Raw genomic sequence first — 20,785 nt, 5'->3', positions numbered from 1 at the left:
CCGATCGGGCGCGAGAAGAAAACTCCATACGAATGCTTCAACGTATCCAACCCCCACCGCCCGGTCAGACCGGGCAAGGTCTGCCCGATCGGGCGAAGGCTCGCCCGGTCGGGCGAAGGCTCGCCCGGTCGGGCGCGAGAGCAGCTTCTTCAACGAATTTGCCAGGCACCTCTTCTTCTTCCGCCCGGTCAGACCGGGCAATGTCCGCCCGATCGGGCGGACAAAGCTACGAAGTACGAGTCACCTAATATACTTATCAACACCTTAGAATTAAAATTTTAGTTATGTTGAGAACAGTTTAGAAGCAGAGTAAAGAGAAAATCAGCTATAACAAACACAAACTTTGCCAGCTCACTAGTTTGTTACAACTAATACTAATTTGTTGAGGAAATTATGCTATTTACTTTCTTGTATAAATACTCAGCTGTTATCATTATTTCTTCTTAATCAAATCACACAAAAATTAACTTCTCTCAAACACTTTTCTCTCTCTACATTTCATCTCTGATTTGTGCAAAGCTTCAATGGTGAAATCACCTTGGTTCTGCCATTGATGATTGTTTGAGCTTCGAACTTCAGTTTTTAACATGGTATCAGAGCATGTATAGCTCGTTGCGTTTCTTCTGCGGAGTTGATTTCATTTTCTAGTTTGTTCTTCAGCTCTTCGTTCTTCTTCATTCGCTCGATTTTATTTTTTTTTATTTTTTTTTTCACTTAACAATAGCCAAATATAGCATGGCTTGCCCATTTATTATTTATAGTAAGGCAGCTAGTTGTAAACTTGTAATATACTCCGTCAATGTAATGCACCATGCATAAGCGTGAAAGCATGCGCAATGGCTTATCTTCATCATCAAGCGCTGCAACCATGAGCATCGATTTCTTTTGCAAGCTCGAGTGATAAAGCAACGTGCATTTTTGGTTCAGCAGCATCCTCGTTCATCTTCTCATATTCAATGCTCCACTTCATAATGCAGCCCTCGCCGTGGAATGACTTCCATCTTGGGCTTGAAGGACTTGTAGTAACTTTGCATGACATATCCGTCAAGGATATTTTAGCTCAACGACCTGTTCTTGAAATTCAGCTCTTCAACTCTTGTCTTGGCGGAAATTAATGAAGTTTCACCGTTATCATCTGCAGTGGCAAATCCAGATGGAAATTATTTGTAGCACTTATTATAAAGCTATATACGTAGTATATATATAAAATGTTTGGAGATGTTGATATATAATTATATATATTGGTATAGCACGTGCACTTCTTACTTTATTATGATTATGTTAGTTCGAATAATAAAATATATATAAACGAGTTATCAAGTAAAAGTCAAGTGAATAAAATACATACAACTAGTATAGGACCAATCAATTAAGTAAGTCAGTACGTGTATGATATAATACTTACCGATGAGATATGTCCAGCTAATGACAGCACCAACCTTATTCCACTCGCCCTCAACAAGCTCAACTTTGGCAATTTTGTTAGGGCTTATTTTGGAAATAAGGTGAGCTTTGCCAGCCCAAACATCAAAGAAATTGTCAGCATGACACTTGAGCTCAACTTGGCCTTCAACACTTCGAAGCTGAGCCATTTCTTCCCTTAGAACACTACTAAAATACTGTTAGTGATTGAACAAATTTCTAATATCTCAAGGTCGAGTTGATCGATCGATGGAAGGTAAGGAAGAGCAAAGGTGTCTTATATAATAGAAAAAAGCTAAGAGGTCGGTAAATATTCCGTCACTTTGAACCACTCCTTTTGATCAATTTGTAAATTCATTTTCCATCATTTCTTCGAAAGAGAAATTCTGCATTATCAAGAAGATGTATGCCTGCTCTTAGACCCTACATTGGCTATATACGTTGATGCACATATATAATATTTAAGCAGGACCAAAGACCAACTTGATCATATTGTAGGTGTTGGAATAAATACTTTGAATTATTTGATACGGAGTATATGTTATTTAAAAGTATAGAAATGAAAGACTTGGAGGCAAAAATCTACGTTATTGTATAAGGGAATAATTTTATTTTATAAAGAGCTGTGTTAAATCATACTCCCTCCGTCCCTCTTTTATTATCCTATTTGACTAATAAAGCTCTCACATAAAGTGGGTCCATGATGCAAAATCAAGGAGATTGATCCAGTACATCCAAGACTCCAAGTGTTTGGGATCAAGCTATAATATCATCAATACGACTCCCTGCATCAGATATTTGTTTGCCCTAGTAGAAAGGCATCAATAGAGTGTATGATGCATTGTTATTTGAGTTTTTTTTTTTTTTTTTTTTTTTTTTTTTTTTTTTTTTTTATGATTTGGAGGTAAAGGTCTACATATTGAGATAAGCTAAACCCTAAATCCAAGTCTTAGTTATGCTATAATGCTAATAATATTGCTCCCTTCAGCTAATGATATACTTCCTTTTTTTTTTTATTTTTTTTTTTTAATTGCACCATTTTTCTTTTTAGAAAATTGCATATTAATTTCACCCAGTAACGGAGCCAAAATTTTATAAATTAACGTTGGTAGGGCACCACCAACTAATATAAATCAAATAATATAATTCGATATCACATTAAATATTAAAAAAATAAAATAGCCAATTAACATAGACTACCATTACGAAGAAATATCATTATATAAAATAATTATTATCAAACATGGAGCAAAATATGAACCACCGTTACTATTAAAATAAACAAAAGTGAGCACAACATTGACAAGTAATAACATTTCAGTATGAGGGAAAATCTACATTATCATTACGGAGTATCAATTTATATTGTTACAATCAAGGAAGCTCACTCATTACTAGCTAGCATGATTAAAGATTACATAGAGTTAGTATTTAAAAAGGGCAAAATGGACAATCTAATGTAAAACAAAAGGCATAGATAATTTTAATCACAATACTTATCCACACATGCATCTAAAGTACTTTGTATTAACTTGCTAGGATTAAAAATACTAGACCCGCTAGCAAATTACAGTGGTTAATTGTGTGCAAATCTTGTTAGATAAAAAAAAAAATATATCAAAATTAAAAAAAAAAAAAATTAATGCTTAAAAATAAATAAATAAATAAATAAAATAAAATAAAAAAATCCTGGTAGTGGGTACGTGCCCTACCAGGTGCCCTCCCTCCGCCCCTGATTGCACCATTTCTATTTAGGGTATGTTTTTATAATGTTTATTTCATTTAATTAAAGATATTAATCCCTTCGTTCCTGAAAGAAAGTTACGTTTACTGATTCTACACGGTTAATAAGGAAGAAAGATAGTGGAAAAAATGATTAAATATCACATATGTCAAGTAATACGTCATTTTGTTAACTTTTTGAAAATAGGAATATTTGTATTGTGAGTATGTGAATATTTTTGTAAATAGGAATAATAGCATTGAAAGTATATAAATATTTTGATAAATAAGGATAGTTGCATATCCATGTGTATGAGGGAAATGTGCAAAAATAAAAAAATAAAATAAAAAACGTAATCATTAAAGGGGAACGCCAAAAAGGACAAATATAACCCTCTTTCAAAAACCCTACATCATATTATACAAAAGTAGTTTTTCAGAATATCCTCTCTAGTGGCCAAACCAGTTTACAGTTGCTGAAGATACACCACAGCCACAACCTTCTTTGCCAGTTTACAGTTTCTCTCTGGTAACATAGCATAGCCGCCTTGCCTTTCCCTATTGCAGATTTAGCTTTCTGCAAGCAATAAAATTATTTTATATAGCATCATGACAAATGAAATCATAAGAATGTTATTAGATCATTAGATTAAAGTTAAATCAGACAAATGAAACACGTACGACCAAATTCGATCTAGGACTAAGCAATTAATAGTGAGCAAAAATTGGGTAATTTTTTAAATCAGAATTATTGGAATTAGCTAGCTAGTTAGTAACTGGTGATTTCAAAATACTGCGGTTTCATTCCAGTTAAGAAAACTATTTACCAATCGCAATTGAAATATTTTATACACACCCGGGTGTACCGTGCACCTAACTAACAGAAAATTAGTTTTTGCTCATTTGATAATTAAATGAAAAACAATCATCAAAATGAGAGCATAATGCTCATGGATGTATAGTGCACCCGAGTGTATACACTAGTAGAAAAAAATGAAATAGGCACCGCACAATGTGCACCGGTTTATGAAAACCGGTGCTAAAAAAATAGGCGGGATTGGAAAATAGAGTTTTCGCACCGGTTCCAACCAAACCGGTGCAAAATTATCTTTTTCGCACTGGTTTGATTAAAAAAGAAAAAAAAAGGGGAGAAAGAGATTTCGCACTGGTTCACAGGTGCTAATTCCTTAGTTTTATAAAAAAGAAAATCCGGGCTCTTTAATCTTATAAACCCTTAACTCTTTTTCATCCGCATCTATTTTGCTCTCCTTCTCTCTCATCTCTGTTCTCGTTCTTCTCTCTCATCTCATCTCTGATCTCTTTCATCTCTTCTCTGATCTTTTTTCTTCTCTTCCTTCTGATCTCTCGTTCTTCTCTGATCTCTTTGTTCTTCTCTGATCTCTCGTTCTTCTTCCTCTTCTCAACAACCACCTGCCTTAATCGAATTTCGAAACCAAGCACAATAACCATCGCCGCCGCCGTCACCACAACAACCATCGCCGCAGCTGTCAACCACAACAAATTTGATTGAATTTTCGATTAAAAAATCAGAAATTTGAGGTTAGGGTTTCTGGGTTCTTTAGCTTTGCATTTCGGTTTCTGGGTTTTGGATTTTTTCTGCGTTTCTAGGTTTTTTCTCGGTTTTTTCTTGGTTTTTGTGGGTTTTTGTGGGTTTTTTTTGGGTTTTTTATGGGTTCTGGGTTTCTGTGTTCTTTAGCTTTGTGTATCGGTTTTTATGTTCTGGGTTTTTTCTCGATTATTTCTGGGTTTTTTCTGGGTTCTGGGTTTCTAAAATCTGGGTTTTTTTGGGTCTTTTGGGTTTCTGGGTTTTTTCTGGGTTTTTTTTGGTTTTTTCTGGGATCTCCCGTTCTTCTCTCTAATCTCTTCTCTAATCTATCGTTACAATTTTGCAGGTAGTATTCCTTCAAAAAAAAAAAAAAAAATCAACTGCAGCGACTCCTTGATTGAAGAAAGATTCAAGATTCAAAGATTTTGGTGTTTTGTTTTGTTTTGTTTTTTTTTTTTTTTTTTTTTTTTATTATTATTTTATAATTTGTAAAATAACAATTTATTTGATGAATGTGTGTGTGTGTGTGTGTGTGTGTGATTAATGTATATTATGATTTGGGTATTTCTTTTTTTTTAGGGAAACGATTCTGGGTTTCTGGGTTCATTGTCTGATGAATTTTGAGTGGAAAAATTGCAATTTTTATTTTTATTTTTTGAAGGTATAATGGGCACCGGTTAACCGCCGCCAATTGTAATTAAAACCAAAATACAAAAAGCGTGGCACTTACTTTTAGCACCGGTTAACTAGTGCTAATTCTTAGTTTTCCCACCGATTTTGAACCGGTGCGAAAAGTGTTTTTTTTAGCATCCCTCAAATCCGAACCGGTTCAAAACCAGTGCAAAAGGGGGATTTTGAACCGGTGCGGATTTACATTTTTCGCCTAGTGATATAATAATCTCTCAATTGCAATCAATTGGTTTCAATTTCCAACCTTTTGCCATCGAAATATGTGTGGTTCTAATTTCCAACTTTTCTAGAACTGTCTGGGTATCCAACTTATTCAATAAATACTAATGTATGCATTTAAAAGAATATATATGTTCAATATATTTAATTAATTAGTGATGTTTAAGGTAAAAATACCCTAAGACACGTGGCCCAATAAAGGCCTGCCACGTGTCAAGCTTGCAACGGTCAGCAAAGGCCCAATCCCTTTGCGACACGTGTCCTTGTACCCTAATTGAGGTACAGCTCTCCCCTACTATAAATAGTAAGGGCAGACCTCATTAATGGGAATCGAATCATTTTCCCAAAAACCAACAAAACACAAATCCCTTTGCAAAACGCTCTCAAATCGAGAAGCATTTATTGTCTTATTTCCACATTTAGAAAGAGACTAACTTAATCTTCGGAGGCGGAACACCCCAGCCCCAGCCGGAGTTTTCCGTTACTTGTGCAGGTACAGGCGAAGGAAGGAGCATTCTAGGAAATTGTAACTCTCCCGTAGGACACATAAAAAACCCCCAAACAAGTGAAACCCAAAAGGCATACTAATTAATCTTGAACAAAAATTAGGGTATATGTAATTCTTAGGGCTAAGAACAACATTTAATATATATCCTAATTTGGTACTTGTATTAATTTAGGAATGTATGATAAAATCACGCATGAATCAATGTAATTAATGCTATTCATTTTTTTTTTTTTTCAATTTTAGTTCCTTATATGTAGCCTATATAACATTTTCCTAAACATAAATTAGCCTAAAACTGTTAACAAATGCAATTATTAAAGCTTTAAAATGAAATAAACGATTAATTTAAGATACTAGAATTTGTATTTTCTTAACATCATGTAGTATATATAATTATGAAGTATAACTTTGGATACCCGAATTTAGTCCTCGACAGTTCCAAGCCCGGTTTCAAAATTTTAGGAACCGATTCTTTTAACTAGTTCCAAGCCCGGCTTCGAAATTTCAGGAATCGACTCCAATTGTTTTTGGTGATCATCTGGTTCCCAAGAGTACCTGGTTGGCTGGTGTGCTAGCTTACCTCTATCTAGGACAAAGTTCGCCTTAAGAGATGTATTGAGGACTTATAAGATAAGTTGAAGGTTCAATGGGCACTCAAGAGGGGGGGGGGTGAATTGAGTGTTCAGTAATCGTTGGCTAATTTTGCTTCTTTTTCGAATTATGGTTAAGGGACCAGTTGTGCTGGTTCCCTTATGCAGCGGAATATAAATAAGCAATAAAGAAGACAACAAATTTAACGAGGTTCAGCCAACTCAGGCCTACGTCCTCCTATCCTAAGTTCTTTATTAATCTACTCCGAAAAACAAAGACAAAGAACACTCTGCTGTTTCCCTACTCCGGGAACCAGCAAACCCCACACTCTACTCCGAGTATGCTCTCAACTTACACTCGTAAGTTCTAAACGTGTTTGAACTCACAAACACTCACCCAGCCTTTAGCCTCTTTGCCAAAGACTCAATTACAAGATCAAAACTCTCTAATGATCTAACTCTCAAAAGTTAATGTAGAGAAAATATTAAACACTAGATGCTCTTGTATATGATTCAATAATGGATTTAGTGCTTTTGCTCTCAATAATGAAAAACTCCTTTTTATGCGTGTGAGAGATCTATTCTGATTATTAGCGAATAGATCGTATTTATAGTCTTAGAAAACCGAAACCCTAGTTACCATAAATCATGCCAATAAGATAAACATGATTTAGGTAAGTATTTATCTTTAATTGATTCTATTATAAGATAAAATCAACTCAAGATAATTACTCCTAGTTTTTAGGTATTTAAAGATTATATCACATCTATTTACAGCTGCCAAGATATATTTTCAAAACTGAATTTTCAATAAAAAATCTTTTTATAAAATCTTTTTAAAATCGCAGCTCTAATAACCTGATCAGTTAACCTGGTCCCCAGACCTGGTTCCCTGACTTGAACATGTTATGAAATTTGTTCCAATCCTTGTACCAAATTTCACAACGATGCTCGATATATTTAAAGCACTTTATATATCCATTAATAAACCATACTACGGAGCATTTACATGAAGATCCTAAAAAGCTCTTTCTTGATGTGGATCTTCCTTCATGTAAACTTCAAGTCTTGAAAACCTTCTTTAGATAACCTCAATTGTAACCAATGGAACTTTCTTCAATCTCTTCGAAAGTCCTATCTGCTTCAAGACTTGGAATCAACTTATATTCTGCACAATCAATAAGGTTAATGCACAATATAAAGTAAGTGACTGCTGTACCACGTAGCAACCATGGAAACAGTACATACTGGTTCCCTACCAGTACATAACACTTTTATCATATAACTGTTCCCTGTATAAAGACAAGTTAGTTCAATAAGAAAACTCATGTAAGTAATAACTTGTCCGGGGAAACAGTGTTCTATGTTAGCTGGTTCCCCCAACTGTATCGAACACTTTCAAGGACCTGTTTCCCTTAGCTGTTTGTCATCATTCAAAACTATCAATCAAAACCTAAGGGACTCAACAAATTCCCCCTTTTTGATGATGACAAACTCTTGAAGTTCTTGAACCTGTGGACATGCTCAAAAAGAAAACCGTCAAAAACTTCAAGGACTCAAAACTCTTTGGAACAAGTCAGTTAGGCTAATTGGTCCCCTAAACAGAAAATAGAAAATACGAAATAAAAAGACTCAAACTGACTCAATCTAAACTAGCTAAACCTCAAACTGACTCAATCTAAACTAGCTAAACCTTAGGCTTCAACTTCAAACTACTTCCCCCTTTTGGCATCATTAAAAAGTATCCACAAGTAAAAGCAATGTGCACAAGTTAATGTGCTTATCCATACAATGGCATCAACCACCATTCAAGCATTATGCTGCAAAAAGAGATTAGTCAAACAGTTCATACCATAGCAGAGTTAGTAGTTCATACAAGCCAACAAAGTTCAACCAAAGAAGCCCAAATCCATCCAAAAAGAAAGTTCATGGAATGGAGAGAAGTAGACAGACCAACAAAATCAGTTATTTTAGAATAAACATGAGGGTGAGGAAACAAGAACAGAAACAGCATCACTCCTCATCATCATTCTTGTTCCCTTCCTCCTCCTCGAACTTTGCAACATCTTCTGCATCATCATCTGGTTCCTCTTCATCCCACTCAACCTTGTCATCATGCTCTACTTGAACCAATCTCATTATCTTACTAAGAATATTCTCATGGTTCTCCAATCTGTTTCAGAACCACTTCCTGACCTGCTGGTTCCTCTATTTTTTTTTATTTTTTTATTTTTTAAGAAATCATGAGAGATATGTACTGATTCAGAATGTTCTCCTTGTTGCATAACGAGTGCAAAACTAGCATCACATCAATCAAGCAAGGAGGTTCTTGCTGGTACCCTTTTTCTCTTGGTTCCTGGAACAGCGTCAATGGACTGTTCCTCCTGCACCTTCTCAGTGAACTTCTTTAATTGAGTTACTCTACTTCGTACCATGGTCTTAGCAATGGGTGTCTCCTCATAATAACCAACAATCTCTATTTCATCCTCTTCACTCTGAATTTTCTGAATTTCCTCCAACTTCGGGCTTAAGGACACTTATGCTTCCATCTGATGTTCCCCCTGAGACTGAGCTGGTTCCTTGAGTGAACAGTAACCGAATGAACAATGATGAATTTAAAGCATACGAGAGAGAGAGAGAGAATTTCGAGTGATGATGATTAATGATCTGCACAAAGGGTTAGTGTATATTTTTAACAATGAAGCACAAAGAGAGAAGAAGGAAAGAAAAGAGTTAGTTGAGCCAATAAAAAGCAACTGTAAAGGATATTTTTTTTTTTTAAAATGAAATCAAAAATTTGGTAATTATCTTTTACCATAATTATCTCAACCAACTATAAATAAGGCATATGATATGTTTGCCTTTTATATGGGATTAAATAACTGAAATAAGATAAATTCCTTCCAAAAGGAAATATCTTATAGTAATCTTCCGAAAATAAAAGATATTATCGGATGACATATCAGAGCTGGTCTGCTGTTTCCCTTTGCTGGTACCTGTATAGAACCATGTCACGCTGTTTCTGGCAATTCAGCCTGATTTCACCTGTTTCTTACAACAATGATTCTCAATCCTTTTGAGATTTTGAACCATCTACACAACACTTGAAAGATATCAACATAAGTATGTACACACACTATACAAGAGAATACCATTCTAACCAATCATTGAAGGAAGTAATTGAAGCCAATACCTAAAATCTAACTAGACCTAAAAGGACTCTTAACCTACAAAAAGACTCTCTACACAAAGGCTTTGTGAAGATATCAGCAATTTGATCTTCACTTTTACAAAACAACATCTCCACCAATCCTTTTTCCACATTGTCTCTTAAAAAATGGTGTCTTATTTCAATGTGTTTTGTCTTGGAGTGTTGCACAGGATTCTTTGAAATATTGATTGCACTAGTGTTATCACAAAAAATAGGAACACTTTTATAAATAACACCAAAATCTTTCAGCTGGTTCCTTATCCACAGTAGCTGGGAACAGCATGAAGCTGCAGCTATATATTCAGACTCTGCTGTGGATAGGGCCACTGAATTTTGCTTTTTAGAACCCCATGAAATTAGACAAGAGCCAAGAAAGTGTGCCATACCTGATGTGCTCTTTCTATCAACTAAGAAACCAGCATAATCTGCATCTGTGTATCCAATAAGATCAATGGTACTGCCTTTGGGGTACCACAATCCCAGATTTGTTGTTCCTACAAGATACCTAAGTATCCTTCTAACAGCCTTCAAGTGAGATTCCTTTGGATTGCTTTGAAACCTAGCACACAAACCAACAGAAAACACAATGTCAGGTCTACTAGCTGTTAGGTAAAGTAGAGAACCTATCATTCCTCTATAAAGGGAAGCTTCAACATCTTTTCCCTTAAGATCAGCATCTAATTTTGTAGATGGGGGAACAGGTGTATCATAAGCTTTGCTGTTCTCCATGCCGAATTTTTTCAGCAACTCTTTTGAGTACTTTTGTTGATGGATCATTATTCCATCATCCATTTGCTTAATCTGCAACCCTAGGAAGAATCCTAGTTCTCCCATCATGCTCATTTCAAATTCACTCTGCATAAGATTAGCAAATTCATCACATAAAACCTGATTAGTAGCACCAAATAAAATATCATCAACATAAATTTGTACTACAATCAAGTGTTTCCCCCTGGTTCTTATGAACAAGGTCTTGTCTACTGTTCCCCTCTTGTAATCATTTGCCATCAAGAAATTGGACAATCTTTCATACCAAGCCCTCGGAGCTTGTTTCAACCCATATAATGCTTTGTCCAACTTGTACACATGTTGGGGGAACAGTGCATCTTCAAAACCAGGTGGCTGCTTTACATATACTTCTTCCTTTAAATATCCATTGAGGAAGGCAGTCTTTACATCCATCTGAAACAGCTTAAAATTCATGTGAGCAGCATAAGCAATTAAAATCCTAATAGCCTCTAGCCTAGCTACTGGTGCAAACGTCTCATCATAGTCAATTCCTTCTTGTTGATTGTACCCTTGCACCACTAGCCTTGCTTTGTTTCTGACTATAGTACCAAGGTCATCTAACTTGTTTCTAAAGACCCATCTAGTGCCAATGACTGATCTTTCCTTGGGACGGGGAACCAAGTGCCAAACCTGGTTCCTCTGAAACTGATTTAACTCATCTTGCATAGCTAGTACCCAATCAGGATCAGTCAATGCCATTTTATAGTCAGTAGGCTCTACATTAGACAGGAAAGAATAGAAAGCACAAAAGTTTTGAAAAACATTTGTTCTCGTTTGAATCCCCTTATTTATATCACTAATTATTTGATCAGTGGGATGAGAAGATTGATATCTATAACTTTTAAAATTAAGACTGTTTTGTGCTTTCTCATTAAGTTGGGAACCAGCATGTTCGTGGATCTCTCCTTCTTCTGAGGAGCCAGGAGGATTCACATTCATGCTGTTTCCTCTATCATTACTTACCTCAGGTTCAGGGTGGTACCTTCTTCTGTTCCCCCTGAACTCATTACCTGTCTATTATTTGAGGAACCATCAGGACTTGGTTCCCCTTCAGAGTCCTCATTATCTTCATTTTCTTCTCTAGGCACTTCATCATTATCATCTGGTGGAGTATTTGGTAGGCCTAGATCTTCTTGCACTTCATCCGTGGGACCAGTATACTGGTTCCCCGTGAAATCCATCAATCCAATCACTTCATCAGGTTGTACCTGCGCAATCTCAGAAGACATGTTAAATTCATCAAAAATGACATGGACACTCTCCTCAACACGAAGAGTCCTTTTATTAAAGACTCTATATGCTTTGCTGTGAGAAGAGTATCCAAGGAAGATTCCCTCATCACTTCTAGGATCAAATTTATCAAGCTGGTCCTTCCCATTATTATGCACATAACATTTACATCCAAAAATGCGAAAGTATGTAATGTTGGGCTTTCGACCTTTAAGCAGTTCATAGGGAGTCTTATTTAACTTTGGTCTAATGAGACCTCTATTCAATATATAGCAAGCAGTGTCAACAGCTTCTCCCCAAAAACTCTTTGGGAGACCACTCTCAATGAGCATCGTCCTCGCCATCTCCTCAAGAGTTCTATTCTTCCTTTCTACAACACCATTTTGTTGAGGTGTTATAGGGGCTGAGAAGTTGTGATTAACTCCATGTTCCCTACAATAATCAATAAAGTTAGCATTATCAAATTCAGTACCATGGTCTGATCTTACCGAGACCAGCTTGTGGGTGAGCTGGTTCTCCACTTGTTTCACCAATGTTACCCATTCTTCAAACGTTTCATCCTTTGTGTGTAACATCATTACCCAAGTGTACCTAGAATAATCATCAACCATAACACAGACATATCTATGACCTCTTCGACTTTGTACTCTCATGGGACCACACAAATCAATGTGTACAAGTTCGAAGGGTCTGCTGGTACTCAAAACAGTTTTAGACTTAAAAGAAATTTTGACCTGTTTCCCCCTTACACATTCAGAACAAACTTTATCAGCTTCATACTTAATGTTAGGAAGGCCTACAACTAAGTCACGTGTTTTAAGTTTGTTTAGAAGTGTTAGGCTAGCATGTCCAAACCTCTTATGCCAAATCCATTGATTATTGTCAGAAACAGCTCTCAAACAGATGGACTTGTCTTGAGGGATTTTATCTAAGAAGGTGATGTAAACATCATGCTTCCTGGTTCCCTCACATACAAGTTCTCCTGTTTGTGAGTTAACTATGTGACATAGGTTGGCTTGAAACTCAACTATATTACCTTTGTCACATAATTGAGAAATACTCAAGAGATTATGTTGCAAGCCTTCAACATAATAAACATCATCTATTGCGTTAGAAAGTGTCTTACCAACCTTACCTAAACCAGTGATGGTTCCCTTGCTGTTATCCCCAAAGGTGACACTTCCTCCATCAAAGGCCACTAGTGAAAGGAATTGATCTTTATCCCCGGACATGTGTCTTGAGCAACCACTGTCCAAATACCAATAGGTGTCTCCCTTCACTCTAGCCTGCAAGAGCAAATCAAACATTAGTTTTAGGAACCCAAACATACTTGGGTCCCTTTTCAACAACATTAACATCTTGTTGATCCTTTCTTCTCCACACATATTTTACACCCTTGCTGTTCTTATTAGCACTAATTTTCTTAGCTGGACATTCATGTATCTTATGTCCATTTTTACCACAATGAAAACACACATGCATCTCTTTAGTCATGACATACTTGCCTCGTTGATATTCTTTGATCCAGGTGGTTTCTCTGGGAGACCAGTTAGTCCTGGTTCTCTGTCTAGTATAACCAAGACCAACTTTTCCTCTGTTTCCTCTTGATGAAGTCAGGTAATTTAAGGATTCTTGAGCATTCAATAATTTGTCCACATGTCTATGACTATCATTAAGTTCTTTTTCTCTGGTTTCAAGTGTTTTAGTTAACAATTCGTTTTTCTCTTTAAGAAAATCAAAGTTACTTTTTAAAGCTTCGAATTGTAGATTAAGCTTTGAAACCATAGAGTCAATAGACATGTCAACAACCACTGGTTGCTTGTCCTTTTTCAGTTGATTGATTTCCGCATGCAAATCACAAATATTACTTTCATACTTATCAATCGTATTACTGACATCTACACTGGTACCTGTAGGGGAAACAGTGAACTGTGCAGCTTTAAGTGAAGCAATTTCCTTGTGAGAGTTTTCCAGGTTGTAAGCCAATGTTTCAAAGGCCTTCAACAAGGAAGTTCTAGTACACGAATTTGCTTTACTTATAGCTACTGAGAAATCAAGAGTATCACTAGTGGTTGATAAGTCTCTAGGGAACCAGGAGGTCAGATCCTCTTCACCATCAATTGGTTCAAACGATCTTTCCTTTTCTAGTTCCACTTTACACTTGTCCAATTCAACCTCTAGTTCTGCTACTTGATTTTTTAGTTCATAACAGACTCCTTCTAGATGATCACAACTAGCAATAGCAATATTACATTCACCACGTTTTTCTTTTAATTCTCTTTTGCAAGTTATGTATGTTTCACTTAGTTTATAGCATTCATCTAGTAAGGAATCAATACAAGCAAGCATATTTTCTCTATCATATTCATGCATATCTTCTCTAATTTGCTCTAAGCTTACCTTGCGTTCATGTAGTACATCCTTCTTTGCCATAAAGCATTTGTTGAATGTACTGGTTCCCCCTCTGGTTCCTGGACCAGTGCTGTTTTCCTTGATGTTTGTAAAGGCAGTTAGGCAAACATCTGAGTTGGGTGATCCTTCTTCTTCAACTGACCCTGAGTCAGAGTCTCCCCACATGGAAGCTATCATGGCATTCTTGTATGCTTGTTTATCTCCGGATTTAGACTGTTTGTCATTCCACTTAGGACAATCTCGAATAAGATGTCCTTTTTCTCCACACTTGAAACATCCTGTAGAAGAAGAATTAGAGTTAGATTTTTTATAGTTTTTAAAATGCTTACCTTTGAAATTCTTTCTTTGATCTCGAAGAGATCTCTAAAATCTTTTTGCAATCATGCTAATTTCATCTTCATCATCTTCTACTGTTCCCTTAAGCGCCATGCCTCTTGCTGGTTCCTTCTCAGACTTAGAGTCAATCAACATCTCATGAGTCATAAGGGAACCAATCAGCTGTTCCAGAGACAAGGTAGACAGATCCTTTGCTTCGTATACTGCTGTTACCTTGGCTGTCCATGCATCTGTTAAACTACGCAATAATTTTCTCACAAGATCCTCGTCAGATAAATTTTTACCAAGAGATCTAAGATCATTTACAATAGTCATAAACCTACGAAAGCAATCATTGATTTTTTCATTTTTATTCATGGCAAACAATTCATATTTAGACATGATTAAATCAATTTTAGACCGTTTTACCTCACTGGTTCCCTCAAACGCAAATTCAAGGGTGTCCCATATCTCCTTAGCACTACTGCAGCCAGATATACGATTTGTTTCGGTCTCACCTATTGCTTGTTGTAGTATTGACATTGCCTTAGCATTCTTCTCCAGCAATTTGTAATCAGCAGTGACCAATTCGCTATCTTTCTTGGGAACCTGGTTCCCCTCAACATCTGTCTTGAGAATGATATTAGGACCATTTTTAACTACGAGCCAGCATTCATAGTCAATACCCATGATAACATTCTGGATCCTGTTCTTCCACCAAGCATAATTATTTCCATTAAACTTGGGTGACTTGTTGTCATAACCGATTGCACTTAATTCTTGAGTACTCATTCTTAACTCCTCTAGATGTTACTCTTTCGAGAAGCTTAGGCTCTGATACCAATTGAAGGTTCAATGGGCACTCAAGAGGGGGGGGGGTGAATTGAGTGTTAAGTAATCGTTGGCTAATTTTGCTTCTTTTCGAATTATGGTTAAGGGACCAGTTGTGCTGGTTCCCTTATGCAGCGGAATATAAATAAGCAATAAAGAAGACAACAAATTTAACGAGGTTCAGCCAACTCAGGCCTACGTCCTCCTATCCTAAGTTCTTTATTAATCTACTCCGAAAAACAAAGACAAAGAACACTCTGCTGTTTCCCTACTCCGGGAACCAGCAAACCCCACACTCTACTCCGAGTATGCTCTCAACTTACACTCGTAAGTTCTAAACGTGTTTGAACTCACAAACACTCACCCAGCCTTTAGCCTCTTTGCCAAAGACTCAATTACAAGATCAAAACTCTCTAATGATCTAACTCTCAAAAGTTAATGTAGAGAAAATATTAAACACTAGATGCTCTTGTATATGATTCAATAATGGATTTAGTGCTTTTGCTCTCAATAATGAAAAACTCCTTTTTATGCGTGTGAGAGATCTATTCTGATTATTAGCGAATAGATCGTATTTATAGTCTTAGAAAACCGAAACCCTAGTTACCATAAATCATGCCAATAAGATAAACATGATTTAGGTAAGTATTTATCTTTAATTGATTCTATTATAAGATAAAATCAACTCAAGATAATTACTCCTAGTTTTTAGGTATTTAAAGATTATATCACATCTATTTACAGCTGCCAAGATATATTTTCAAAACTGAATTTTCAATAAAAAATCTTTTTATAAAATCTTTTTAAAATCGCAGCTCTAATAACCTGATCAGTTAACCTGGTCCCCAGACCTGGTTCCCTGACTTGAACATGTTATGAAATTTGTTCCAATCCTTGTACCAAATTTCACAACGATGCTCGATATATTTAAAGCACTTTATATATCCATTAATAAACCATACTACGGAGCATTTACATGAAGATCCTAAAAAGCTCTTTCTTGATGTGGATCTTCCTTCATGTAAACTTCAAGTCTTGAAAACCTTCTTTAGATAACCTCAATTGTAACCAATGGAACTTTCTTCAATCTCTTCGAAAGTCCTATCTGCTTCAAGACTTGGAATCAACTTATATTCTGCACAATCAATAAGGTTAATGCACAATATAAAGTAAGTGACTGCTGTACCACGTAGCAACCATGGAAACAGTACATACTGGTTCCCTACCAGTACATAACACTTTTATCATATAACTGTTCCCTGTATAAAGACAAGTTAGTTCAATAAGAAAACTCATGTAAGTAATAACTTGTCTGGGGAAACAGTGTTCTATGTTAGCTGGTTCCCCCAACTGTATCGAACACTTTCAAGGACCTGTTTCCCTTAGCTGTTTGTCATCATTCAAAACTATCAATCAAAACCTAAGGGACTCAACATAAGTCTAACTACAAAAAGCACCATCCCTATTTACATGAACATAAGAAGAACTCCATATTGTTAAGCCAATGTTAAACACTTACAATAAAAGATTTAGAGTTTATTTATTTATAAAAGCTTATCAGGCATACATGCATGTGATATGTATAAACCTTATAATAACATACAACCAACAATGGCAATAAACACCATTATCAACATTTTTGTAGTAATAATAGATATTTTAAGATCGAGTAGCGGATGACTTAACATATAATAGATATTTTAAGATCGGTAGCGGATACGGAGGTAGTACTTCGTATATAGTACGTAATCAACACCGAAATTGTGCATGCATTATGTCAAGATAAATGGCATATATGCCATTGATCAAGCATTGCAAAGAGAAGCACCGATATCTTTAGCAACGCCAAGAAGATAGTTGGCGTAAATATCAGGTTCTGGAACATTCTCGTTCATCTTCTCATACTCAAAGCTCCAAGTTACAGTACAACCCTCATCCTTTGGAGTTAATTGAATCTTGGATATTAATGTCTCTTTGTAGTACTTCTCCACAATTTTTCCACCAAGGTGGCTGTACCTTACACACCTGTTTTCGTCGTTAAGCTCTTCAATTTTTGTCTTCACGATTGCTCGTTCCCCGACTTCATCTGTGGATCAGAGGCATATTTAGAAATATTATGCATTACTAGCTATCTTGTTCGTAATAATATTTGATAGTATCATTTTCACAAACAAAAAAAAATTCATGAATTCTAAAGGTATATATAGTGATAGAGTATATATATCGATCATGGAATTCAACCATAAGCTTAAGCTTTTGATTAATTGAGTTGGTCCTCTAACATGATTTAAGAGCCAGCGTGCGTGACACATAGGGGGTTACGGGTTCAAATCTCATCTACCTCCACTTTTAAGTGAAATATTTCTCACTGGGTATGAGGGGGCCCATGCCGCATCCACATTTCAAGTCCAAAGGGCTCTTCGCATGATAAAGTATATATCGATTCTAGGCTTCAACTATCAACTTAAACTTTTGGTTGAGTTGATTGTTTAACATTTAGCAATATATATGTAAACACATACAAACAAGAAGTATAGAGTACTCTATAATGATTTAATTCGATCTGATAATTTAAGAAATACTTTTAAGCAAATATTTGCTCAAATAATAAGTTTAACTTCACAAATCCTATATATTATTGCGGTAAGCTATGCAGCAGTAAGGCTATATTTAGCTCACCTTATTTAAGGACCCTATTATTTATTTCAAATCATATTAGAAAAATACGTTCATGTCATACTTATAGTTTCATATGCGACTTTATTGCTAAATATTTTTAATTTCGTAATGTAAAAATTCTGAAAATTACATATGGAAAAAAATATACACTTTAATACTACGACCCCATTTGAAATATGTTATTCCTTATAAAGCATATATATTAAATCAAAATTTGGACAAATCAGGCAATAACTACAATAAAATTATAAGAAAAAAAAATAGTTCAGACCGATCAGATAAAAAAATAAGTTTAGATCAAAACATCATAAAAATTAAGTTTAAAAATATTAAAAAAATTAAGTTTAGGTCAAATTATATTATATAATAAGTTAATATCAAATCAGACAAGTATAAATAAGGTGAACTAAACATAACCTTATTGTAAGATGTACGTTCTTACCAATGACATAATTCCATGTTATGACAGCACCAACTCTATCCCAACACTCCCCCTCATTCAGCTCAGCTTTTTGAATTTTGTTAGGGCACATTTTAGGTACAAGGAATGGTTTGTGAGCCCAAATTTCAAAAAACTTGTCTGCATCACATTTGAGCTAAGTTTGGCGTTCAACCCTTTGAAGTTGAGACATTTTTTTTCTCTCTCTAATTTCTATCTCTTAATAAAAATAATCTTGCTCTTGATCTAATTATGTTTTTCTATTCTTTAACAAACATATAAAATATGTTATGTTCTGAGGTTTAAATAGAAGAGTTAAAGGCGCAAATTAAGATAAAGAGATGTACTCTCTAGAATGTTGTGCGTATCACTATGAACCACTCCTTTAACTTGTTTGATTCCCCTTTATTTCTTCAAAAAGAAGATCCTATATTATATGGTTAAGGGAATAGGCATAAAATGAATATATGGGATAATCAAATTTTTTTCTTACGTTTTTGTAAAGCTGTTTACACTTTGAACCTTTATAAATTTGATGCAGATGGCCTGGCTTGGAATCTAATTAATACTATACCAATAATAAATATACAGTATAAGAAAAACATACTTCCTTTATTTTTTTATTTAGAGCAAACACTTCTCATTCCAAGCTAATAACTACATAAATGAATTATCAAATTAAATCATATTTTATTTGAATCCTAGTGTGAATCTCGGGCAGCGTAATACCGCAGGTTGTTATTTTCGCTATGATTTATTTATTTATTTAATTTTTTTAGTATTTAGAGAGCCACAAAGACAGAGGTGAGAATCGATCTCAGGATCTCCTGAAATCGGGAGAGAAGCTCTAACCACTTGAGCTATCCCTCACTCTCTTTTCGCTATGATTTTTGTATATGAGAAAATTTTGAAGTTATGATGTGATAAGTAATTGCATAATATGAAATATTTGATTTTTAAAAAATATCATTACCGTAAGGAGTAAGATAAATAAAAAGTATAAAATACTTTCTTTTAGTGTAGATGTGGCGGAGGCATAAATAATTACACAGTACAGTTATAACTATAAGACATTATTTTTATTATTTGAAACCATTTAACATTAATGTAAAAATGGGAGATTAATGTTATGTCTTCACTTTTCATTCCATAAATCACATGTATTCAAAACCTTGTAATAACTATATTTAAAATTTTTAATTGAGGAACTGGCATGGGCATGGACATTGAACATTTGCATGAGAAGAGAGTGTTGGACATTGAACATTTTTCTCATTCTTTTGTTTTAAGTTTTTCAAATAACTAATAAAAAAATAACTCAACCTATTTACGAAAAAACTTCAATTTTCCATTAGACAAACCCCGCATCTGTCGGAGGAACCCTATTTGCTCATTGCAATAACCCATATTACTCCTTTTCCTCAAGAGAAAAGAAAAATCCCTATTACTCAATTACAAGTAGTTATCTTATACTACCTCCGTTTTTTTTAGTTGACATCATTTGACTTTTACGTTATTCACACACTACATTTTGACTCACTTTTGTGATTTATAGATACGATAAAATATAGTCATGTAGGATCTTGTTTGAATCGTCTCGATGTATATTTTATTAATATCCACTTTTTATAACTTTATAATGTTGATAATTAGAGATATTAAGCGTTAAAAAAATGCGTTGGTAAGTGTGATAATAGAAAAGTGTCAACTAAAAAAAACGGAGGAAGTATATCTGAAGTGGTCACACCATGTGGATAGCCACATATAAGAATTTAATTTGTAATTAACGAAATATGCATTAATGACTTTTTCGTTCTCCCAAAACATTCTTTTTTTGTGAATTGTATAATTAAGTTTGTTGCAAAATCAATTATTTTTATATTGTTTCAAAAAAATCAAATGTTTTTATATTATTTATTAAAAAAAATTGAATTTTTTTTACTAAATTATGCAATAATATAATAATATTTTAAACCTATGAGGATAATGTTTGAATAATATTTTCTATTCACAAATTCTCCAAAAAGGCGGTTGTAAGTTAATTTATTGTAAGACGGGTAACAGTTATCTTAAAAATATTTAAGGTTACCATTTATACTACAAAAGTTATTATTTTTCTAATAATAAATTTTATCTTATAAAAACTTAAAATGTATTACAT

The 20,785-nt window shown here is 34.8% G+C and overlaps 2 protein-coding genes across 2 annotated transcripts; both read right to left on the bottom strand.

Moving 5' to 3' along the window:
• Positions 1-269: 269 nt before the first annotated feature.
• LOC110702058 (MLP-like protein 34) lies at positions 270-1,784 on the bottom strand. Its single transcript, XM_021879703.1, has 2 exons — positions 1,406-1,784; positions 270-1,135 (listed from the first exon to the last, which is right to left on the bottom strand). Exons 1-2 carry the CDS (start codon positions 1,590-1,592, stop codon positions 1,056-1,058), a joined length of 267 nt encoding a protein of 88 aa, XP_021735395.1. The 5' UTR covers positions 1,593-1,784; the 3' UTR covers positions 270-1,055.
• A 15,234-nt stretch (positions 1,785-17,018) lies between these two features.
• LOC110701478 (MLP-like protein 31) lies at positions 17,019-18,914 on the bottom strand. The gene is made up of 2 exons (XM_021879128.1): positions 18,628-18,914; positions 17,019-17,592 (listed from the first exon to the last, which is right to left on the bottom strand). Exons 1-2 carry the CDS (start codon positions 18,716-18,718, stop codon positions 17,312-17,314), a joined length of 372 nt encoding a protein of 123 aa, XP_021734820.1. The 5' UTR covers positions 18,719-18,914; the 3' UTR covers positions 17,019-17,311.
• Between the last annotated feature and the right edge of the window lie 1,871 nt (positions 18,915-20,785).

This window comes from Chenopodium quinoa, unplaced genomic scaffold, assembly GCF_001683475.1.
Source record: "Chenopodium quinoa cultivar QQ74 unplaced genomic scaffold, ASM168347v1, whole genome shotgun sequence".
NCBI lineage: Eukaryota > Viridiplantae > Streptophyta > Magnoliopsida > Caryophyllales > Amaranthaceae > Chenopodium > Chenopodium quinoa.
The sequence above is the reverse complement of the archived record's forward strand: the minus strand, read 5'-3'. Positions and strand labels throughout refer to the sequence as shown.

What these genes read in the sequence shown, in the direction of transcription:
- LOC110702058 (XM_021879703.1), bottom strand. Translation starts at nt 1,592, where the DNA reads ATGGCTCAGCTTCGAAGTGTTGAAGGCCAAGTTGAGCTCAAGTGTCAT. An exon ending in TAGCTGGACATATCTCATCG is followed by an intron (nt 1,136 to 1,405) that starts GTAAGTATTATA and finishes TTGCCACTGCAG; the next exon opens with ATGATAACGGTGAAACTTCA.
- LOC110701478 (XM_021879128.1), bottom strand. Translation starts at nt 18,718, where the DNA reads ATGTGCCCTAACAAAATTCAAAAAGCTGAGCTGAATGAGGGGGAGTGT. An exon ending in AACATGGAATTATGTCATTG is followed by an intron (nt 17,593 to 18,627) that starts GTAAGAACGTAC and finishes TCTGATCCACAG; the next exon opens with ATGAAGTCGGGGAACGAGCA.